Source organism: Salvelinus alpinus, chromosome 13 (genome assembly GCF_045679555.1).
Source record: "Salvelinus alpinus chromosome 13, SLU_Salpinus.1, whole genome shotgun sequence".
NCBI lineage: Eukaryota > Metazoa > Chordata > Actinopteri > Salmoniformes > Salmonidae > Salvelinus > Salvelinus alpinus.
This window is the reverse complement of record NC_092098.1, coordinates 28,754,350-28,779,872: the sequence shown is the minus strand read 5'-3', so window position 1 is coordinate 28,779,872 and position 25,523 is coordinate 28,754,350. Positions and strand designations below refer to the sequence as shown.

At 46.7% G+C, this 25,523-nt stretch overlaps 1 protein-coding gene across 1 annotated transcript; it reads right to left on the bottom strand.

Annotated features, from left to right (window-relative positions):
* Positions 1-31: 31 nt before the first annotated feature.
* On the bottom strand, positions 32-23,653 carry LOC139538060 (proline-rich protein 7-like). Its single transcript, XM_071340006.1, has 3 exons — positions 22,314-23,653; positions 14,718-16,799; positions 32-6,739 (listed from the first exon to the last, which is right to left on the bottom strand). Exons 1-2 carry the CDS (start codon positions 22,624-22,626, stop codon positions 16,339-16,341), a joined length of 774 nt encoding a protein of 257 aa, XP_071196107.1. The 5' UTR covers positions 22,627-23,653; the 3' UTR covers positions 32-6,739; positions 14,718-16,338.
* Positions 23,654-25,523: the final 1,870 nt, after the last annotated feature.

The following is a 25,523-nucleotide window of genomic DNA, read 5'->3' as shown; positions in this document are numbered from 1 at the left end:
GACAGCTTTTCTTTTGGCTGTATCACCCCAATCTAATGCATCCTTGAATACTTCAATAGTATGCTGAAGTGCTAGCATCATAGAGTTAAATAGAACACTAAAATGAACATTGACATCCTGGCAACATGACTAAAATGACAGCCATCTTGGTCAGAGAATCTCATATCATTATATTGTAGGGTAGAAGTGCACTTTTTTTTATATTGATCATATCATTTATCATCTTGAAGTACTGGATTGCTCCAGGCCGCTCACTGATGCATTTCAAAGCTTTCTCTGCAAAAAAATATCTCAGTCATTCAAAGCAGAAATGAACACAAAACATCCAACAACCTTAAAAGTCTGTCACTGCCACTTGTCATGTTTGTTTTAAATCTATATTTTATTCAACTGCATTTTATTCAAGAGATGTTGGCACTGTTGACTTAGTAATAATCCAGGTATGGTCCTGTGTGGCTCAGTTGGCAGAGCATGGTGCTAGCAATGCCAGGGTTGTGGGATTGATTCCCACAGGGGACCAGTATGAAAATGTATGCACTCACTACTGTACATAAAATGTGAAATGTTCTGTAAAGACCCTTTCTCCTCACAGGTATACATGGAACACATAGGCTGCATCCCAAAGGCACCCTATGCCTTCAAAAAGTATTCACACCCCTTGACTTTATCCACATTTTGTTGTGTTACAGCCTGAATTTAAAATGGATTCAATTGAGATGCTGTGTCACTGGCCTACACACAATGCCCCATAATGTCAAAGTGGAATTGTGCTTTTAGAAATTCCTACAAATTAATAAAACATTTGTCAATAAATATTCAATTAATTTGCTTAACAAGTCACATAAGTTGCAATGGACTCACACTGTGTGCAATAATAGTGTTTAACATGATTTTTGAATAACTACCTACATCTCTGTACCTCTGTCACGTGTGCTCCCTCTCCGGCTTCTAGGTCACCAGGCTGCTCTTTATGGCACACACCTGTCACTATCGTTACGCGCACCTGTGCGTCGTCAGACTCACCTGGACTACATCACTTCCCTGATTACCTTCCCTTTATATGTCACTCCCTTTGGTTCTTTCCCCAGGCATCATTGTTTCTGTTTCATGTCTGTGTGCTGTTAGTGTTTCTTGTTTTGGATTATGTTCCATTTATTTGATTAAAACACTCACTCCCTGAACTTGCTTCCCGACTCTCAGTGCACATCGATACAACCTCATACCTACAATTATCTGTAAGGTACCTCAGTTGAGCAGTGACTTTCAAACACAGATTCAGCTACAAAGACCAGGGAGGTTTTTCCAATGCCTGTCACGCTCGTCGTCCTCCTCATCTGAGGAGGAGAAGTTTGAAGGATCGGAGGACCAATATGCAGCTTGGTAAGTGTTCATCTTGATATTTATTAACACAGAGAACGCTTAACGAAACTATACAAAAATAACAAACTAACGAACGTGAAGCTAATGAATAATAGTGCTGACACAAAAACACTACACTTAGACAATCACCCACAACCCACAATGACAAAACAGGCTACCTAAATATGGTTCCCAATCAGAGACAACGACTAACACCTGCCTCTGATTGAGAACCATATCAGGCCAAACACAGAAACAGACAAACTAGACATACAACATAGAATGCCCACTCAGATCACACCCTGATCAAACAAAACATATAAACATACAAAGCAAACTATGGTCAGGGCGTGACAATGCCACGCAAAAAAGGGCACCTATTGGTAGATGGATTTTTAAAAAGCAGACATTGAATATCACTTTGAGCATGGTGAAGTAGTTAATATACCCAGTCACTACAATGATACATGCATCCTTCCTAACTCAGTTGCCGGGGAGGAAGGAAACCACTCAGTTATTTCACCATGAGGTCAATGGTGTCTTTAAAACAGTTACAGAGTTTCATGGCTGTGATAGGAGAAAACTGAGGATGGATCAACAACATTGTAGTTACTCCACAATACCAACCTAAATGACAAACTGAAAAGAAGGAAGCCTGTACAGAATAAAAATATTACAAAATATGCATCTTGTTTGCAAGGCACTAAAGTAAAACAATATAAATGTGGCAAAGAAATGAACTTTATGTCCTGAATACAAAGCATTATGTTTGGAGCAAATCCAACACAACACATCACTGAGTACCAGTCTTCATATTTTCAAGCATGGTGGTTGCATCATGTTATGGGTATGCTTGTCAATGGCAATGACTAGGGAGTTTTTCAAAAATAAAAATAAACTAAATAGAGCTAAGCACAGGCAAAATCCTAGAGGAAAACCTGTCTCAGTCTGCTTTCCAACAGACAGTGGGAGATAAATTCACATTTTAGCGAGACAATAACCTAAAACACAAGGCCAAATATATACCGGAGTTTCTTACCAAGACGACATTGAATGTTCCCGAGTGGTTTAGTTACACTTTTGACTTAAATCGGCTTGAAAATCTATGGAAAGACTTGAAAATGGCTGTTTAACAGTTATCAATAACCAACTTGACAGAGCTTGAAGACATGTTTATAATGTGCAAATAAAGCTGTGACTACTTTGTAGCCTACAGTAGTTACAGCGCTGACTTAAATCGGCTTGAAAATCTATGGCAAGACTTGAAAATGGCTGTCTAGCAATGATTGACTTGAATATTTTAAGGAATAATGTGCAAATATTGTACAATCCAGGTGTGCAAAGCTCTTAGAGACTTACCCAGACAGACTCACAGCTGCAATCGATGCCAAATTTGCTTCTACAAAGTTTTGAATACTTATGTAGATTTGATATTTCTGTATTTTATTTTCAATACATTTCGAAAAACATGTCTTCACTTTGTCATTATCATGGGGTATTGTGTGTAGATGGGTGAGATTTTATTTATTTCATCTGGTTTGAATTCAGGCTGTAACACAACAAATTGTGGAATAAGTCAAGGGGTATGAATACTTTCGGGAGGCACCGTAATGCCTATATGGGCCCTGATCAAAAGCAGTGCACTATATTGGGAATAGAGTGCAATTATTTACACATCCATACAGTACAGTAGTAGCAGCAGATGTAGGAGTGACTAACAGAGAACAGCTCCTGCAGTCAGACGTATAGCGAATACTTTGCATGCTACATGTTGTATGTACATTCATTCACAGCAAAACAGTTTGTATATTCACAGTATGTGTGGGATGTCAGTCACATAGTCCATACTATAGCATGGCCATTTCCTGCTTTAGGCCAAATCAATCTGTAGCCTATCTGGACAGATATGCTCCCTTGGATGGTATTTGGATATATCCTCAAATGATGGATCTCCCACAGTGATGTCAATCCAATATTGCAGGAACGGTCCACTCCATCAGGGCATTTTATCGATTTCCTCAAAATGGCTGTCACATTGACAGCTAGACAGAAAGTTCCAGTTCCAACTGTGTTTAGCGAGCCCTGGGATGGGAAACCCTGTGGATGTCAGTCGTCAGACACTACTGACAGTCCCAGCCCTACACTAGTAGATATAAGCCATGTATCCTAGCCATGTGCACCATCCGCAATGTGCTCTGAATGAGTATGCTCTGACTGGCCACACAGCTGATGTTCCCTTGCATTCTAAACAGACTCTAGCTAGTGCTCTGGCCTGGTGGTTACCTAGCAACACGTATGCCACTGGAGGATGGAGGACAGTGGCATACACCTCTGTCTTTTCCTTCTCCTGTTGCGGGGGAGAGGAAAGACAGAACATAAAAACAGCACAAACAAAACAAACGTGGTACAATGAAATAAACTGGAATCAATGCATGACAACTCAGGGAGGCAATTGTCAGTTAATCAAGAGTACTGTATGTGACAAGTTGTGTGATTAAACAGACAAAACCTTTGTCAAAATAATATTCAACATTACTTCAAGCATGGATAGAAACACATCAAATTAAATAGTGTTCATTTTCAGTTACACTTAAAACATGAATTAGTACATTCAGGAGCCATGATAATCAGCTTCACTTGTTTGTTTTGATTGTTCTGAAAAAGAAAAGCCTGTAAGTTTTTCAAATGATTGTCTCAATGCAATTTTCTATATACTGTAGATCAGTGGTTCCCAAACTTGTTATAGTCCCGTACCCCTTCAAACATTCAACCTCCAGCTGCGTACCCTCTCTAGCACCAGGGTCAGCGCACTCTCAAACGTTGTTTTTTGTCATCATTGTAAGCCTGATACACACACTATACGATACATTTATTAAACATAAGAATGAGTGTGAGTTTGTCACAACACGGCTCATAGGAAGTGACAAAGAGCTCTTATAGGACCAGGGCACAAATAATAATATAATAATAATTAATCATTTTGCTCTTTACTTAGCCATCTGACATATAAAACCTTATTTGTTCATAAAAAATTGTGAATAACTCACCACAGGTTAATGAGAAGGGTGTGCTTGAAAGGATGCACATAACTCTGCAATGTTGGATTGTATTGGAAAGCGTCTCAGGCTTTTTCCACACACAGTCTGTGCCTGTATTTAGTTTTCATGCTAGTGAGGGCCGAAAATCCAATCTCACATGTACATGGTTGCAAAGGGCATTAATGTCTTAACAGTGTGATTTGCCAAGGCCGGATACTCTGAGTGCAGTCCAATCCAGAAATCTGGCAGTGGCTTCTGATTCTATTCAATTTTCACAGAACCGCTTGTTGCATTTTCGATGAGGCTCTCTTGTTCAGATATCGGTAAGTGGACTGGAGGCAGGGCATGAAAGGGATAATGAATCTAGTTGTTTGTGTCATCCATTTCGGGAAAGTACCTGCGTAATTGTGCACCTAACTCACTCAGGTGCTTCGCTATATCAAATTTGACATTGTCTGTAAACTTGAGTTCATTTGCACACAAAAAATCATACAATGATGGAAAGACCTGTGTGTTGTCCTTGTTAATGCAGACAGAGAAGAGCTCCAACTTCTTAATCATAGCCTCAATTTTGTCCCGCACATTGATTATAGTTGCGGAAAGTTCCTGTAATCCTAGATTCAGATCATTCAGGCGAGAAAAAACATCACCTAGATAGGCCAGTCCTGTGAGAATGCAAGTGGTCAGACAAGTGAAAATTATGGTCAGTAAAGAAAACTTTAAGCTTGTCTCTCAATTCAAAAAAACGTGTCAATAGTTTGCCCCTTGATAACCAGTGCACTTCTGTATGTTGTAAAAGCGTTATATGGTTGCTGCCCATATAATTGCATAGTGCAGGAGTTCAGGGGCTTTGCTTTAACAAAGTTAACCATTTTCACTGTAGTGTCCAAAACGTATTTCAAGCTGTCAGGCATTCCCTTGGCAGCAAGAGCCTCTCGGTGGATGCTGCATTGTATCCAAGTGGCGTCGGGAGCCACTGCTTGCACGCGCATTACCACTCCACTATGTCTCCCTGTCATAGCTTTTGCGCCATCATTACAGATACCAACACATCTCGACCACCAAAGTCCATTTGTGTCACAAAGCTGTCCAGTACTTTAAAAATATCCTCTCCTGTTGTCCTGATTTCCAGTGGTTGGCAGAAGAGGATATCTTCCTTTATTGAACCCCCATAAACGTAACGGACACATACCAGGAGCTGTGCCAGGCCCGCCACGTCTGTTGACTCATCCAGCTGTAATGCATAGAATTCACTGGCTTGTATGCAAAGCAGTAATTATTTCAGAACATCTCCTGCCATGTCACTGATGCGTCGTGAAACAATATTGTTTGATGAAGACCTTGTCTCTATAGTTTTTTGGGCCTTTTCCCCCAGAATTGTCCCAGCCATATCTGCGGCAGCAGGAAGAATTAAGTCCTCCACAATAGTATGGGGCTTGCCTGTCCTAGCCACTCGGTAGCTCACCATTTAAGATGCTTCTAGCCCCTTCTTATTAATGGTATCTGTTGCTTTTATACATGTCTTACTACTTAAAAGTCATCTTAATTCTCGCTCAAAAAAACTCCTGTGGCTTATTTTTAAAATTGGCATGTTTTGTTTCTTGTTTTGTTTGTCTGCGCAAGAGTGAAGGTTTAATCGAGTTGTGAGATAGTACTTTTGCACATATAACACACTGTGGCTACTCTCAATATAAGTGAACCCCAAATCAATGTAGTTCTCATCATATTTGCACCTCTTTGATGGTCCAACGTCCAACTGTTGTTCGGTGCTTTCCCGGGTAAGGGGACAGTAGCTCTTCGGCTGCATCAGATTCACAACTGTCAGTGTCCATGCTAGATGGGCTAACAACAAAATGTAGAATGACTGACGCTAGCATTGGATGTGCTTGTGGAAGCCTTACTTTTTTTAACCATTTATACATTTTCGAGCAAACGGAATGAGCAGCAGCTACGTTTGGCTACATACGGACTGTTAGTGGAATTTCCGGGAGAGAGTAATGGTTAATGTGATTAGATGTTAATTATTTGACTAGGCTACCTGTATTTGACATTGTGTTGTTATTTCGCTTAACACTAGATGGTTACATTTTATTTTTGACAGTGTAACGAGGCTACTCAGGCGATTAAAAAAAAAAAAAACTCACCCAAATATATAGCCAAGTTGGAAAATATAAATGGACTGTTTGAAAATGTGAAGAAAATTGTATTTTTAAAATGTATTTAAATAGAATGCGAATCACGTACCCCCGACAACATTGCCCCAGTTTGGGAATACCTGCTGTAGACTATACTTTTGGTAAAAAATAACTTAAATATCAGCATCCGAAATAAACTTAATGGACCTGTCACGTTCCTGACCTGTTTTCTGTTGTTTTGTATGTGTTTAGTTGGTCAGGACGTGAGCTGGGTGGGAATTCTATGTTGTGTGTCTAGTTTGTCTGTTTCTATGTCCAGCCTAATATGGTTCTCAATCAGAGGCAGATGGTAATCGTTGTCCCTGATTGAGAATCATATATAGGAGGCTTGTTTTGTGTTGGGATTTTGTGGGTGTTTGTTTCCTGTCTCTGTGATTGTCTGCACCAGATAGGTCTGTCTCGGTTTTTGCACATTTGTTATTTTGTATTGTTGTTTGTAGTGTTTTACTTGTTCTTTATTAAACATGTTTAACACTAGCCGCGCTGCACTTTGGTCCTCTCCTTCACCCCTGGAAGAAAACCGTTACAGAAACACCCACCAAACCCGGACCAAGCAGCGTGGCAACGGGCAGCGACAGCAGCAGAGACAGACAGAGGAATGGACATGGGAAGATGTCTTAAACGGCAAGGGTTGCTACACATGGGAGGAGATCCTGGCTGGAAAGGATCGCCTCCCATGGGAACAGCTGGAGGCATTGAGGAGAGCAGAGGCTACCGGAGAAAGGAACCGAAGCTATGAAGGTACGCGGCTAGCAAGGAAGCCCGAGAAGAAACCCCAAAAATTTCTTGGGGGGGGGCTAAGAGGTAGTGGGCCAAGGGCAGGTAGGAGACCTGCGCCCACTTCCCAGGCTAACAGTGGAGAGCGGGAGTACGGGCAGACACCGTGTTACGCAGTAGAGCGCACGGTGTCTCCTGTACGTGTGCATAGCCCGGTGCGGGTTATTCCACCTCCCCGCACTGGTAGGGCTAGATTGAGCATTGAGCCAAGTGCCATGAAGCCGGCTCTACATATCTGGCCACCAGTACGTCTCCTTGGGCCGGCTTACATGGCACCAGCCTTACGCATGGTGTCCCCGGTTCGCCTACATAGCCCGGTGCGGGTTATTCCACCTCCCCGCACTGGTCGGGCGACGGGGAATATTCAACCAGGTAAGGTTGGGCAGGCTCAATGCTCAAGGGAGCCAGTACGCCTGCACGGTCCGGTATTTCCGGCGCTACCTCCCCGCCCCAGCCCAGTACCACCAGTGCCTACACCACGCACCAGGCTTCCAGTGCGTTTCCAGAGCCCTGTTCCTCCTCCACGCACTCTTCCTATGGTGCGTGTCTCCAGCTCAGTGCCTCCAGTTCCGGCACCACGCATCAAGCCTCCTGTGCGTCTCCAGAGCCCTGTACGCACTGTTCCTTCTCCCCGCACTCGCCCTGATGTGCGTGCCCTCAGCCCGGTACCTCCAGTTCCGGCACCACGCATCAGGCCTATAGTGCGTCTCAGCCGGCCAGAGTCTGCCGTCTGCCCAGCGGCGCCTGAACTGCCCGTCTGCCCAGCGGCGCCTGAACTGCCCGTCTGCTCAACGCCGTCTGAACTGCCCGTCTGCCCAGCGGCGCCTGAACTGCCCGTCTGCTCAACGCCGTCTGAACTGCCCGTCTGCTCAACGCCGTCTGAGCTGGCCGTCTGCCAAGCGCCGTCTGAGCTGGCCGTCTGCCAAGCGCCATCGGAGCCATCCGTCTGCCAAGCGCCATCGGAGCCATCCGTCTGCCAAGCGCCATCGGAGCCATCCGTCTCCCCAGCGCCATCTGAGCCATCCGTCTCCCCAGCGCCATCTGAGCCATCCGTCTCCCCAGCGCCATCTGAGCCATCCGTCTCCCCAGCGCCATCTGAGCCATCCGTCTCCCCAGCGCCATCTGAGCCATCCAGCTCCCCAGCGCCATCTGAGCCATCCGTCTCCCCAGCGCCGTTAGAGCCATCCGTCTGTCCCGAGCCGTTAGAGCCGCCCGTCTGTCCCGAGCCGTTAGAGCCGCCCGTCTGTCCCGAGCCGTCAGAGCCGTTCGTCAGTCAGGAGCCGCTAGAGCCATTCGTCAGTCAGGATCTGCCAGGGCCGCCAACCAGACAGGATCTGCCAGAGCCGCCAACCAGACAGGATCTGCCAGAGCCGCCAACCAGACAGGATCTGCCAGAGCCGCCAACCAGACAGGATCTGCCAGAACCGCCAACCAGACAGGATCTGCCGGAGCCGTCAGCCAGCCATGAGCGTCCAGAGCCGCCAGCCAGTCATGAGCCGCCAGCCAGTCATGAGCTGCCCTACAGTCATGAGCTGCCCTACAGTCATGAGCTGCCCTACAGTCCGGAGCTGCCCTACAGTCCGGAGCTGCCCCACAGTCCGGAGCTGCCCCACAGTCCGGAGCTGCCCCACAGTCCGGAGCTGCCCCACAGTCCGGAGCTGTGTTTGAAGGTTAAATGACGAGACAGAGACATTCATGCGAGTAACCAGCCTTGTTCTGTACATCATGACACTCCCGGGTATCTCAAGCACCCCGGTATAAATACACGAGTTGCAGTAATGAACATTTACCAACAGATGGCATCACTGTGCCATCTTACACCCATAACATCTTCCCTTTAATAAAATAGGACAGGTGTCAATTCATTAACAAAACAAACCTAGTAATAATTTCCAACATGAACAACTTAGTATTTTTTTTTTTTTTTTTTTTCTTTCTCAGGTAACAACTTAAAACATTTTTTTATCTCTTTCTGTCAACCCTGATGGGCAACCTACAGATTAAGTCTTTTTGGTGGCTGAGACAAACGCCCGTAGCGTGAAAAGACAGGGGGCTTGTCTGCGAGGACTGCGGGTTCCCGCACAGGCGTGTCACCTGACTGTCTAAGGGGAGTATTGATGGGCGAGGGAGCAGCCGACCTGTGATCCCCTGACTCTTCGCCCAGTGCCTCAGGCCCCATGTGACTTGACCTGTGATCACCTGGCTCTTCGCCCAGTGCCTCAGGCCCCATTGCTGGAGTTCCGTCTTTTGTCATGCGACCCCTTTGACCATCAGGGTTCTGAGTAGGTGCTGGCTCAGCAATCCGAAGGTCAACTCTGTTGCGACGGTACAGAGATCCATTCACTTCGACCAAGTAGGAGCGTGGTGCCACTTTCTGTACACAGGATCCGAGTCTCCAGAGGCCCGTCCGGTCCCCTGGTAGTGGCTTCATTCGCACCGTTTCACCCACCCTGAGCTCAGGTAAGTCTTTTGCTGATTTGTCGTAGATGAACTTGGAGACCTGTCTTCTGTGACGTAGCTTCACCAGCACGTCAGTCACCACACAGGGCTCCAGGAGAGTGTTGGCTACTGGCAGAGCTGCTTTTAAGCGCCGTGCCATGAGGCGCTGGGCCGGGCTGCTATCCATGCCTTCTGTCGGGGTATTGCGCCACTGCAGGATTGCTTTCCAGGCATCTTTGCCCTCTCGCAGAGCCTTTTTGCAGAGGTTCTTTGCGATTTTTACTGCGGACTCCGCCTTCCCATTAGCTTTTGGGTATCGTGGTGATGAAGTGACGTGCTCAAATTCCCATCCTGCAGCAAATTTTCGGAACTCAGCTCCGGAGAATTGGGGTCCATTGTCTGAAATTACCCTATCTGGCTGGCCATAGCGGGCAAACTGAGCCTTGCAGCGTTTGATCGTTGTCTCTGCTGAGAGGTCGGGGAGGAGGTCAATCTCCCAAAAGTCTGAGTAATGATCGACTACCAGCAGAAAGTCTTTGCCACTGTGCTGGAAGAGATCTAGACTTACTATCTGCCAGGGGCGCATCGGTAGCTCGTGGGACGTCATCGTCTCTCTCTGTTGCTCAATGGCATATTCATTACAGATTGAACATTTACTGACATAGTCTTTGATTTCACTCTGCATTCCTGGCCAATACAGTGTGTCACGTGCTTGTCTGTAACAGGCCTCACCTCCTATGTGACTTGAGTGCACACGCGCCAACATCTCATGGCGCAGAGACCGGGGAATAACGACTCTCTGACACATGAATATTACTCCGTTTTGAACACTGAGCTCCTCTTTGACTGGCCAATATTCTCTGACGGCTAAAGCAGTTTCTTCCTTGCAGTCGGGCCAGCCCATCATAATCACAGACCTCAATGCCTGGAGTTGTCCGTCCCTGTCTGTGTGCTGTCTGATTTGTATAAGGCGCTGGTCCGTAACATTGAGGTAGTCAGCCTGGTTAATGTGTTCAACATCCACTTGCTCTGTTTGTAAGCTGCACACTGCGTGTTGTTCATGCATGGAGCGTGTGTAAATGCCTGATGCAGTAGCCCTGCTGAGCGTGTCACTCACATACATCTCTGGCCCTGGCTTATACACCACCTTAAGGTTGTAGTTTTGTAGGGCCAGTAGCATGCTCTGCAGTCGTTTTGGGGCATTCAGAAGAGGCTTGCTGAATATAGCAATAAGGGGCTTGTGATCTGTCTCTGCGGTAATATTGTCACGCCCGTACAGGTAGTGGTGGAAGCGTTGGCATGCAAACACAATGCTGAGGCACTCCTTCTCTATCTGGGCATAGTTCTGCTCTGTTAGGGTGAGTGCCCTAGAGGCGAATGCCACAGGCTGGCTCTCCTGCATGAGGCAACAGCCAAGTCCATACTGGCTTGAGTCACTCTGAATCGTGACAGGTTTTGACACATTGTAGTAACGCAGTACAGGTGTCTGGGTGACCAGTTTTTTTATTTCCCTCACCGCTGCGTCATGTTTTGGGAGCCAATGCCAGATGGCGTCCTTGTCCATGAGCCTCCTTAGTGGCTCACACACTTCAGAGAGCCGCGGTAGGAATTTGGCCAGGTAAGTGACGAATCCGACGAAGCGCTGCACTCCCTTCACGTCAGATGGGTGGGGCATTTCCAAGACAGCCTTCACTTTTTCAGGATCCGCCTTCAATCCGGTGGAGGACAAGATGTGCCCATGAAAGCGGACCTCTGGCACTTTAAACTGAAGCTTTTTTATGCTTAGCCTTAGCTTGACCTGTCTGCATCTGACCATCAGGGCCAGCAGCTTGGCGTCATGGTCACATTCTGCCTCCTCATCACTGTCCCCACAGCCCACTACGAGGATGTCATCTGCTATGGGTTCCACGCCACTGAGTCCCATCAACAGCTCGTGCTGTTTCCGCTGATACACCTCTGGAGCCACGGAGACACCAAACGGAAGCTTCAACCACCTCTTCCTGCCCCAGGGTGTCCAGAAGGTGGTCATATAGCTGCTGGGCTCGTCGAGCTTGCACTGCAGGAAGGCATCTCTAGCGTCCACGAGCGTGAAGACTCTGGCCTTTGGGAGCTTGTAAAGAACATCCTCCAACGTGGGCATAATGTAATGTGAACGTCGCAGAGCCCGGTTGAGGTGTTTAGGATCAATGCATATCCGTAGCTTGTCTGGTTTCTTAATGATAACCATATTACTTATCCAGTCTGTAGGCTCAGTGACGGATATCATGTGGCCATCTGCTTCGTATTTGTCAAGCTGAGCCTTCGTAGCTGCTTTCATGGCCACTGGTACATTGCGGGGTGCACACTGGACAGGCTGGATTGCTGCGTCCAACTCAAAGTGGACTTCCCCGGGAACTGACTCAACCGGTGCGTTGAAGACATCATGGTACTTGCTTAGGAGTGTCTCCTTGCTCAGGGGCCCAGCCTGGACTTTGTCTATAATGTTAAGATCAGCTGGGATGGTAAAGTTAATAAGCCCAAGGCGCTCACATGTAGAACCTGACAGTAATGGCTGTTGACTAGCCTCAACTATTTCAAACTCAAGGGTGTGTTTCTGGCCACGTAAAACACACTCTGTCACAAACAGGCCTAAAGAGGTCATGAACTGGCCTGAATACAGTTTTAGCTTGGTGCTACTCTGTGTGAGATTGTCTCTGGGCGCGAGCCTCCTTTTATCTTTAAGGCTCATAACGTTGCATGTGGCCCCTGAATCTATCTGGCATTGCTGTGGTTTATTATTAAGTAGCAGAGTGACAAACCACTTTTTTCCTTTTGCCTTCACTGCCCCTATGCACTCACTAGCATATACATCCTCTGTGCTGTTGTTCCCTTCATCTGTGTTTGTTTCAATGGAGTGCACCTTACCCTCCTTTCTCTTGCTTTTCATGCAGACCCTTGCAAAGTGATTAGCTGTACCACAGGATTTGCATATTTTTCCATAGGCTGGGCAGTGTTCTTTTCCTTGTCCATGAGAAATGCCACAATATCGGCATGTCTTGGGGTTGTCTACTGCAGAGTTGGCTGTAGTATTAGCATTAGCTGTAGCAAAGGGGAATTTCTTTACTGGCTGCCTGAATGTAGCATTGACATTGTCCATATGTTGCCTTTCTAGCTCCATGGACCTTATCCGTATATCAGTAAGCTCTGCTGCACGGCATGTCTCCACTGCCAAGACCAGAGTCAGGTCACGTTCTCTCAGCAAACGTCTGCGGGTGCCCTCATCAGTTATGCCAAGCACAATCTTATCTCTGATCAGTTCATCTCTTAAAGCCCCATAGTCACATGTAGCTGCCTTTTCCCTTAACCTAGTGACAAAACTGTCAATGGACTCCCCGTTCTCCTGTTTGCAACAACCGAAAACATAACGCTCGTAGATGACGTTCTTTGCTGGCTTAAAGTAATGTTCAAGAGCATCAAGAATAGTTATAGCGTTACCTTGCTGAGGTGCTGTTAGGTTCAGGTTGTGTTTGTATACGTGTCGGCATTCAGTTCCCATTATAGTCCTCAAAGTGGCAGCCACTACCTCTTCGTCCTTTTCCAGAAGTCCCGTTGCTAGCGCATAGTCCTCCCATTCACCTCTAAACGTATCCCAGTTGGTGCTCCAATCCCCGCTGAGCTTCATACCGGCGGGAGGGGGGATGTTCGCTGCCATGTCTAACCGGTGCTAACAACACTGAAGCTAACTAGCAAACTCACTCTAGCTTAATCCAATTCCGGTGAAATTTTACTCAAATAAACAATTGTTTGGTAAACCAGAACAGGTTTCTCTAATTTGCGGAAAGCAGGGTTAGTGATCCCTCTTCTGACACCATGTTTGAAGGTTAAATGACGAGACAGAGACATTCATGCGAGTAACCAGCCTTGTTCTGTACATCATGACACTCCCGGGTATCTCAAGCACCCCGGTATAAATACACGAGTTGCAGTAATGAACATTTACCAACAGATGGCATCACTGTGCCATCTTACACCCATAACAAGCTGCCCCACAGTCCGGAGCTGCCCCTCAGTCCGGAGCTGCCCCTCAGTCCGGAGCTGCCCCTCAGTCCGGAGCTGCCCCTCAGTCCGGAGCTGCCACTCAGTCCGGAGCTGCCACTCAGTCCGGAGCTGCCATTCAGTCCGGAGCTTCCATTAGTCCGGAGCTGCCTCTCTGTCGTGAGCTACCTCTCTTTCCTGAGCTACCTCTCTGTCCTGAGCTACCTCTCTGTCCTGAGCTACCTCTCTGTCCTGAGCTACCTCTCTGTCCTGAGCTACCTCTCTGTCCTGAGCTACCTCCAAAATCATGTGGGGGACTTGGGGAGGATTCTTAGGCCAAGGTCGTGGGCGAGGGTCGCCACTCAAAGGACGCTAAGGAGGGGGACAAAGACAGTGGTGGAGTGGTGTCCTCGTCCTGCGCCGGAGCCGCCACCGCGGACAGATGCCCACCCAGACCCTCCCCTTGAGTTTTAGGGGTGCGCCCGGAGTTCGCACCTTGAGGGGGGGGTTCTGTCACGTTCCTGACCTGTTTTCTGTTGTTTTGTATGTGTTTAGTTGGTCAGGACGTGAGCTGGGTGGGAATTCTATGTTGTGTGTCTAGTTTGTCTGTTTCTATGTCCAGCCTAATATGGTTCTCAATCAGAGGCAGATGGTAATCGTTGTCCCTGATTGAGAATCATATATAGGAGGCTTGTTTTGTGTTGGGATTTTGTGGGTGTTTGTTTCCTGTCTCTGTGATTGTCTGCACCAGATAGGTCTGTCTCGGTTTTTGCACATTTGTTATTTTGTATTGTTGTTTGTAGTGTTTTACTTGTTCTTTATTAAACATGTTTAACACTAGCCGCGCTGCACTTTGGTCCTCTCCTTCACCCCTGGAAGAAAACCGTTACAGGACCGTCTCAATGCTATGTTACACAGAACAACAAACTACCATAATATATCAATAGAACCAAGGACAAACTGTGACATTGTCTGTATAGATTCAAACTGAAATACTTTTTACCTCTTAGTAATTACATTATCTCTATCTGCAGGAATAGCCTCAAGTAGTTCTCTCATTCTCTCTCTCCCTCTCATCTCTCTCTCTCCTGGCATTGGGTACTGTATGTTCCCTATCTCTACATTTATATAAGCTCCTTGAGGACAGCACCTCAGCTTTGCACTGACAAGCTTCCTAATTTGTCCGAGCATCTCAAGGGTACTGCCAAGTAAGCCCAGGCCATCAAATACTCCATTAATTTCAGTGGATTATGTAATGTGATTGAATTGGGTTACATAACAGCTAATAACAATGCGGTGGACCTTGGTGGTAACACTGTTCCTAATAGGCTTACCGGGGTAGTAAGGGAGGTCAGGATTGGATAGATTAATTTCCCTCTGCAAAAGTATTTCATAGCTGAATAAACTTTTTTTTAAATCAGGAAAAGGAACAGAAATCCCATCTCTGCAATTGCTTGGTGGGTGCATGGTGATAGCTTTGTTTTTCTACCATGACAGATTACATTTTTTGTGATGGTGTCTGCTATATGTACGTACTGTAGCACCCCCATGGCAATGTGAAGGAGAGTGTCTCACAGTCACATCTAGCCTGATGAGTAGCTTGAGAGGAAGACAGAGGGATAATGACGGAGGGAGAGAAAGAAAGAAATGGATTCACAATCTTGATAAAACACTTCCCTCGTGGAAAGATAGCAACCACATACACACACACACAGACAGACACACGCAGGCACACACATACGCACACACGCAGTCGCTGTACACTGAGGAGCAACAATCCCCAGCTGGGGGTTATCAAATTGATATTCATAGTCCACTTCATAACATCTTGAAGATATGACAGTAATGCTGAAGAAGAGCTTTTTCAATACAAAACAAAGTTTCCATTGCACATTGCAATGCTCCGAGCAGGGCGATAGTTACTTGGGCTGAATGCCCCAACATGTCTTTCTTGGTCCTTCACTGTACATACTATACATCAAGAGAAACAGCAACACAGAGCTACTGCAGGTCATTAAAGATTTCCCCCTCTTTCAACCTGCAGTCATACAAAGAAAGCCTATGAAAATGTCTTTCGAAACTCGGCGAGGAGGAGAGGTCGCTAGGGGCCCAAGGTGTCATGGGCAACAGACAGTTCCAGGGAGCTATGGCAACAGCAGACTCATATAATAGCTGCTCTGCATCAGGCTGCAACACTGCAGAGAATAGAGAGATCAATCCAACTAAAGAGATAAAGAGAATAGAAAGAATTGGAGGTAGAGAGAGAGACAGATAATGGAGGGAGGATGAGAGGAAGGCTGGGAAGAGGGACCATCTTTAGAAAGGGTGTCCCATCTCACTCTGTCAACACCTCTGGCTGCTGGGAGTCTGAAGGATATTTCTCGTCTATCCCCTTCATCATCAGTCCAACTCTACCACCCAGATGCAACTCCTCAAACCCAACCCAACGCCTCTCCACCTCAACCAAGTGTCGTTAGCTCCAGTCTGACCCCCACCTCCAGGAGGGTTAGTCAGGCCTACACGGCTGTGCTGCGACCCAGCAGAGGGAAGGCTGTGGGAAAGCCACAGCTCTGCTCTAGCCCCCTGAGCCCATGGATACTTCTCAGCCCCAGCTCTGGGTGTGTGTGAGTCCGGCCTTCGCGGGGTATGGTGACGGTAGCCTGGGCCTGCAGAGAGAGGGGCTCCGTGGGGAGGGTGTTGTGGTTGAGGTCCATTGTGGAGAGCAGGTGACCCAGGGAGTCCCAGCGTCGGGCGGTGGGCAGGCGGATCAAGGAGGAGTAGCCCCGCTCAGAGAACACTGTGACAGGGGGAGTCTTGGAGGTCTCAGGCTCCTGCTGCTCCAGCCTGGAGGTCTGGGGGGTGGGCTTGGTGTAGGTGCCCCCCCGGCTGTCAGCCAGCACCTCACAGTAGGGGGGAGGGGGGTCCTCCATCAGAACAGCCTCCTCGTAGCAGGGGGGCTTCCCAAACACGTCCGTCTCTGGGGAGAAACAGACACTCGTATGTTAGTTCCCCCTTTCCCATCGACACAGTAGACCTAAGGGTTCCTGTGGACAGGGTTGTGTGGGAGATCATCATTGGTAAACTGACCGGCTATTACATAATGTTAATGTAACTCCTTTGACGCCTCAGCCAGCCCAAATGACTGACTTTACATCTGGAGTTACTGATACCACTGCCAAGTCCTACACTTACAGCTTTGCCTTTAAACTGTGAATCAACATAGGTTGAGCGGTGAGCATTCCATTGATTACTACAGTGGCCTACAGTAAAGGCTTCTTTGATGACTCAATTCGGACAGTTTTTTTATAGTGCTAAATGGCTTCACACACAAGCGTGCACACGCGCACACACACACACACGGTGTGAAGAGATTAATGGGATATTTGTCTGACAGGAACACTCAAGCCACAAGTGGGAGGCTAATTTACTGATGTATTAAAACACAATCATCTGTCTTCAATCCCTTTACAGCTCACAGAGAGAAAACCCAGAGGAACAGAAAAGGTGGGAGTAGAGGAGATTACAAGAGAGCGGGTAGATGGGTAGTGGACTTGTGCCTGATTCACAATGTAGTGCCGAAGTGAATCAGCCAATACTGTTCGGGGTGCCCCTGCCCTAGAGTGAATCAGCCAATACTGTTTGGGGTGCCCCTGCCCTAGAGTGAATCAGCCAATACTGTTTGGGGTGCCCCTGCCCTAGAGTGAATCAGACAATACTGTTTGGGGTGCCCCTGCCCTAGAGTGAATCAGACAATACTGTTTGGGGTGCCCCTGCCCTAGAGTGAATCAGACAATACTGTTTGGGGTGCCCCTGCCCTAGAGTGAATCAGACAATACTGTTCGGGGTGCCCCTGCCCTAGAGTGAATCAGACAATACTGTTCGGGGTGCCCCTGCCCTAGAGTGAATCAGACATTTCTCTTCAGGGGAAACAAATCATGTCGATTGTAATGAATATATCATCAAGAGATGATCTCATTGTTTTGGGCTATTGATCATCTCATATGCAGTGCATTTGGAAAGTATTCAGACCCTTTCCCTTTTTCCATATTTTGTTACGTTACAGCCTTATTCTAAAATTGATTAAATAAAACATGTTCCTCATCAATCTACACGCAATACCCCATAATGACAAAGTGAAAACAGGTTTTTAGAAATGTTGGCAAATTTATTACAAATAAAAACAGAAATACCTTATTTACATAATTATTCAGACCCTTTGCTTTCAGACTCTACATTTTGCTCAGGTGCATCCTGTTTCCATTGCTCATCCTTGAGATGTTTCTACAACTTAATTGGAGTCCACCTGTGGTAAATTCAATTGATTGTACATGATTTGGAAAGGCACACACCTGTCTATATAAGGTCCCACAATTGACAGTGCATGTCAGAGCAAAAATCAAGTCATGAGGTCGAAGGAATTGTCCGTAGACAAGCATTTCACTACACCCACAATAACATCTGCTAAACACGTGTATGAGACAAATAAAATGTGATTTGATTTAGAGCTCCGAGACATGATTGTCTCAGAGCCTCTGACCACACCTGGTACTTCCTCTAGTGTTATCATTTCTCTAGTAATGTGTGGAAACCCAGCGTGGTGTGCGCTTAGACATGGTCATAACATGGATAACATGGTTAATCATAAACTCCATTTCCCAGCCTACATTTCTTTCAAAGCACACCCACAGTCTGTCTATACTACTATTTATTCCAGGCAGTGAGCCATACCACTTTGCACTTGAGTGTTTTTCCACTGGAAGAAATGTTGCTGCTCACTAAAAACACAACAACCAATTGATGTTGAGGATATAGAACGTCTGATATGGAAATCCTCCACAGCATGTGTTGGAAGTGTCATCATGGTGGCACTAATGTTTAGATCTGCTGTATGTACATGTCTGTGTATGTCTACATCTCCACAACCAATTACATTAATGTTATGATCCCTTTTTCCACCACATGTTCATAACGCCCTGCTCTGGCCCCCTTTGTAATTTTAGCCCCAGCCTCTATATGGATAAATAAACACTAAGCAAGCTTCCATACAGTAACAATAGAGGCCCAGAGCACTGGAGCTATTTCCACTGGGAGATGAAAGGAATGTTTCATGAGCCAGGTGGTCATGTTCGTTTCCCGTGTCAGCAATGCCTCTGGACAAAGAGGGCCAACAAGTGCAGAGGGGTGGCAGGGCTGTGGAGGGTGGTGGAAGGGGGGACACGGCTCAGGGACAGCCCAGAGCGGAGCCACCTCCCCTAGGGACATGATTGCTAATCTCAGCCTCAGTGGCCCTGGGGCTCCGGGGCCCACCACTGTCGCCAAGGACAGCCCCTATGACGTAAGCACAGCAGCAGCTGCAGGGTGGGAGGTATTATTGGAACAAGCCCTCTCCACTGCTGGAGGCCGATGGATCTCAGCATGAGAAAATGGCAATTAAAAATGTAAATGAAGCTTGTTCAATTACATTTCTGAACACAAGCTGTGCCTTGAATATCAATCATTTTGTGGCCATTTTATGTCTTGGCGCTATGTCATTTGGGGGAGGGGATCCCAAGTGGCGCAGCGGTCTAAGGCACTGCATCTCAGTGCTAGAGGCATTACTAGAGACCCTGGTTTGATTCCAGGCTGTATCACAACCAGCTGTGATTGGGAGTCCCATAGGGGGGCACACAATTGGCCCAGCGTCGTCTGGGTTAGGGTTTAGCTGGGGTAGGCCGTCATTGTAGATAACAATTTGTTCTTAACTTACTTGCCTGGATAAATAAAAATCTACATTTTCTTTCCCTTTATAAGCGGCTGTCTTCCCAATGAGCAGATTCCTCCTACTTTAAGGTGTTCACCTTAACCACCCTGTCCTGCTGCTCTGGTACTGAGTTCCTCTATCTGGCTTTTGTGCTTGCTCGCTCTCTGTCTATTTCAATGGTTGCTGCTAGCTTACCTTTCACTCCACTGACTGACTGCTATGCTGTTGGCGCCTACTAAATGTCGAGCTGCTAGCAGTCTGTCATTGCGCTGGCTGCTGTGCTGCTAACTCTGTCACTGCTCTGCCCACGCACTGCCTATGCTACAGCGCTAACTGTCACCATGTCACCCACAAAGGAACGCAGAAAGCTACAATGAAAGCCTACAGAAAAAAGCGTTTAGAGTCCCTGCTGTCACTGCTGTAGCTTGTAATGTACAGAAAACTGCAGGTGTCTCCTGAGTTATGCTCTTTGTATATTTATGTTGCTTTCATATTGAACTGGAAAGGGACAATATGTGAAAGCTGTAAAGAGTTGCATACACTCTTAGAGAAAAAGGTTCCTTATAGAACCAAAAAGGCTTCTATTGCTTGCTTCATATATGGAACCCATAAAAGTTCTATATTGAACCCAAATCTTTGATCAGAACCCTAGAGGTTCTTCTTGACTGAACTAAAATGGTTACATATTGAACCCTGCATGGTGCACTTTATGAATGACCACTACTATTGAATAGTAATATTTTGAGCTAAGAATATAATTGAATTAACTATTAAATAATGGACAAAAGAGTACCAACATAGTTTTTTGAATTTATTGTCAATATATAGTAACATAGTTTGGACATATGCACTGGTGGCCAGGGAGGTCTCTGTTTGTTTGAATGATGGCCCACGTCAACTCTGGCTGACTTCTCTACAATACAATGCAATACAATATACTTTGTCCATTAGTTACAGTGAACAACAAAAGTGTCTTCTGCTCTCATCTCACCCCCCCAGCAGACCTCAAACATACAGTTGAGATGAGCACAGGTTCAAGCCTTGGATGGAGAGCATGTTGTGGGGTTAAGGGCCTTGCTCAAGGGCCCAATGGTAGGGGAATGTTTTGAGGATGTGAACCCAGCAGCCCCTAGTTGTCAGATCAATTTCTCCTGTTTCTTTCCATCGCCCAGCCCGGGATTCAAACCGGCCACCTTTCGGCAACAGGTCCAACTTCTGCCACAGGTCCAACTCCTTAGCCGCTGGGCTACCTGCTTGGCTGGTTCCACAAATAAGCATGAGTTAATCTGACAAAATTAAGACAAAATGCTATGCAGCCATATAATTATTATGATGTAGAAGAACAACTGCCTTTGTTGTCAGCAGCAGCCGAAAGAGAGATCCTCTGCCTCCAATAGTTCTGGGTTACTGCCAGACTGAGAAAAACAGTGTGTTAAATGTCGTGTCCATAGATACAGAACAAAAAGACTGAACGGCTGACAACCGAACCGATAGAACGAACGACCAGCCTTGGGTAGCAACCCTACAGTTGTGCTGGGACTATATCATGTGGTAGGATGAAATAGTGTGAATAAATTAATCAAAATAAAGTTTTAAATTAAAATATGTAAATCATTATTTTAATATGTTGGTAACCTGTTGTGTAAAAGTGATAATGCCCTCGAAGCCGGTGTTTGGAGGATATATTGGCAAGGTTTGCTAACAACACCAGTGCCAATATACAGTAGCTTCCAAACACCGGCTTCGAGTGCATTATCACTTAAGTGTATGCTTTTATTAAACACATGATTTCCTCTTGCGTTTAGCTAGCAGTTAGTTTGCAACAGCACAGATTTCTATGAACTTTGATGTTTGCCACTCAGACTTCAGCAACAATGTTGTTTATCTTCATCTTGCCATAGAGAGCTAACAGTGTCGGACGTCAGCTATTCTTCTGACCAGGTGAAATCATGCAACATCATTAATATGGATATATACTCACCAGCCAGTTTAATAGGTACACCCATCTAGTACCGGGTCGGACCCCCTTTTGCCTCCAGAACCGACTAAATTCTTCAGGTCATTCTACAAAGTGTAGGAAATGTTCCACAGGGATGTTGGTCGATGCTGACGCAATGGCATCATGCAGTTGCTGCAGATTGGAAGGCAGTACATTCATGTTGTGAATAGCCCGTTCCATCTCATCCCAAAGATGCTCTATTGGGTTGAGATCTGGGGACTGACCAGGACACTCAAGTAAACTGAACTCGCTGTCATGTTCCAGACAATGTTTTTCCACTCCTCAATTGTCCAGTGTTGGTGATCGCAGGCCCACTGGAGCCGCTTCTTCTTGTTTTTAGCTGATAGGAGTTGAACCCGGTGTGGTCGTCTGCTGCAATAGCCCATCTGTGAAAAGGAGCGACATTCATAGATGCCATTCTGCACACCACTGGAGGGTGGCCGTTTCTGAGATACTGGATCCAGCTCGCCTGGCACCGACGATCATACCACACTCAAAGTAGCGTAGGTCACTCCTTTTCTATATAGAACCTTTTTTTAGTAAAGGGTTTCTTTAATCTCATCCAATATAAAGAACCCCTTTTTTTATAAGAGTGTAGGTACACTTAAGCAAGAACGAGCCAAAGAATTGAAGGTACTGTAGTCTAATAGCGATCTTACTTTGTCATAGTGTGTGTGTGTGTGTGTGCGTGCGTGCGTTCGTGTGATAGAACATTCAAGTAAAAAAGTAGTGTTACAGAATGAGTACCTTACCTTGTGGGGACGCCCAGCTGCCCTCAGGGAGGGATCGGGGAATGTGCAGCGGTGGGGAGAGGGTCAGCGGGGGGCAGAACTGGAGGGGCTCTCTGGATGGAGGGTACCCAGCCAACCCCGCTGTGCCCAGGCACTCCAGTGACTCCATCTCCAGGGCCCTTAGACACTGCTCCCTCAGCCTCTCCTCCCTCCTCCTCTTCAGATGACGCTGGACAAAGCTACAGAAGCAGCACAGCATGACGATGAGAGCCCACACCAACCAGAACCCAGCGAAACAGGCCAGGAAGGTGTACGTGCCCTGGGACATCACCATGGTGATGAGGAACTAGTTGACTTGGAACTACCGAGGTGCGTGAAATGAGGAGCCAACTGGACTTGGGAAGATACGTTAAATCAAATAGCACTGGCTGCCACTGAGGAGACAAGGGAAAACATTCAAGAGAAAGATAGGGCTCCAGTCTCCTGAGGAGTTTGGTTGAATGTGTAGTCTTCTGTTGAGTTGTAATCCTCTTATATCAGTGTGACAGAACAGCCCTGATTCTGTTTAGTGGACCGGGTGTCTAGTGTGCTTACACACACACACAACAACAGCCCTGATTCTGTTTAGTGGACCGGGTGTCTAGTGTGCTTACACACACACACAACAACAGCCCTGATTCTGTTTAGTGGACCGGGTGTCTAGTGTGCTTACACACACACACAACAACAGCCCTGATTCTGTTTAGTGGACCGGGTGTCTAGTGTGCTTACACACACACACAACAACAGCCCTGATTCTGTTTAGTGGACCGGGTGTCTAGTGTGCTTACACACACACACAACAACAGCCCTGATTCTGTTTAGTGGACCGGGTGTCTAGTGTGCTTACACACACACACAACAACAGCCCTGATTCTGTTTAGTGGACCGGGTGTCTAGTGTGCTTACACACACACACAACAACAGCCCTGATTCTGTTTAGTGGACCGGGTGTCTAGTGTGCTTACACACACACACAACAACAGCCCTGATTCTGTTTAGTGGACCGGGTGTCTAGTGTGCTTACACACACACACAACAACAGCCCTGATTCTGTTTAGTGGACCGGGTGTCTAGTGTGCTTACACACACACACAACAACAGCCCTGATTCTGTTTAGTGGACCGGGTGTCTAGTGTGCTTACACACACACACAACAACAGCCCTGATTCTGTTTAGTGGACCGGGTGTCTAGTGTGCTTACACACACACACAACAACAGCCCTGATTCTGTTTAGTGGACCGGGTGTCTAGTGTGCTTACACACACACACAACAACAGCCCTGATTCTGTTTAGTGGACCGGGTGTCTAGTGTGCTTACACACACACACAACAACAGCCCTGATTCTGTTTAGTGGACCGGGTGTCTAGTGTGCTTACACCCACACACAACAACAGCCCTGATTCTGTTTAGTGGACCGGGTGTCTAGTGTGCTTACACACACACACAACAACAGCCCTGATTCTGTTTAGTGGACCGGGTGTCTAGTGTGCTTACACACACACACAACAACAGCCCTGATTCTGTTTAGTGGACCGGGTGTCTAGTGTGCTTACACACACACACAACAACAGCCCTGATTCTGTTTAGTGGACCGGGTGTCTAGTGTGCTTACACACACACACAACAACAGCCCTGATTCTGTTTAGTGGACCGGGTGTCTAGTGTGCTTACACACACACACAACAACAGCCCTGATTCTGTTTAGTGGACCGGGTGTCTAGTGTGCTTACACACACACACAACAACAGCCCTGATTCTGTTAAGAGGACCGGGTGTCTAGTGTGCTTACACACACACACACAACAACAGCCCTGATTCTGTTTAGTGGACCGGGTGTCTAGTGTGCTTACACACACACACAACAACAGCCCTGATTCTGTTTAGTGGACCGGGTGTCTAGTGTGCTTACACACACACACAACAACAGCCCTGATTCTGTTTAGTGGACCGGGTGTCTAGTGTGCTTACACACACACACAACAACAGCCCTGATTCTGTTTAGTGGACCGGGTGTCTAGTGTGCTTACACACACACACAACAACAGCCCTGATTCTGTTTAGTGGACCGGGTGTCTAGTGTGCTTACACACACACACAACAACAGCCCTGATTCTGTTTAGTGGACCGGGTGTCTAGTGTGCTTACACACACACACAACAACAGCCCTGATTCTGTTTAGTGGACCGGGTGTCTAGTGTGCTTACACACACACACAACAACAGCACTGTCTCAGAGGCTCTTCTCTAGTCCAAAGGCCAGGTATGATCAGTTGTTTTCCAGCCTGCAGGTCACTTCAAATCAGTTGTCCTGTGGTTCTTCAGAGGTAAAACAAGGTGATCTTCTACATTCTCACTCCAGTCTCACTGCAAAACTCAGTCTAAATCACATCCACCGTCCAGGTATCCTGAAAAATCACCGCTTAAGAAAACTCTGATCACAAAAAAACACAGAGCACTACTCCTCCTTCCCACTGAGGTTGAGGGCCTGCTCCTCTCCCCACCAGGCAGACTGAGTGGGCCCTCTGAGGGGTGAGTCCTGGATAGGGGGTCAGGCAGAGCAGCGCCACGTGACGCGCCAGTCTGTCCCACAGCTGCCTCCTCCAGGACACAGGGCCAGACCCAGGGGTTCCACACACTCACGCTGAGTTCCGCGAGGTTCCGACGCGTTCCGAGTCCCCCCTCTGGTGCGCTGAACCCCAGACGATGGATTCTAGCACCTTTATGGGGTACTACCGATGTTACGCTGCTTAACAAACAGAGAGAGGAGAGAGGGTGGAGGTGACCATCATTATCAATTATGAAAGAGGCAATATTTTCAAAACACGATATCAGATATCAGCTGCAATATCAGAAACATGGACACGGGTCTCTCTAGTAAGTGATCTCAGCTGTTCAAGCATCATTATGATGGTGACCTCAAGGGGTGAGTATCAGTTTCACACATCAGAGAGGATGGATCAGAACAGTACATAGATCTCTTTGGGAAAACAGGGCCCTTTATATGGGTGCTAAATGGGACCCAATCCTGCTAATCCTTCCCAGATAGCTAGTGCTGAGCGATTAACCAAAATGTTGGTTATTTTTTGTTTTTTTTAAACAACTAATTAACCAATGTCGGTTCAATTATTTGAATTCCATTTCGTTTAGTCTTTTTCTGTGAGCTCGATGCGCACATCGCACAGTTTTTA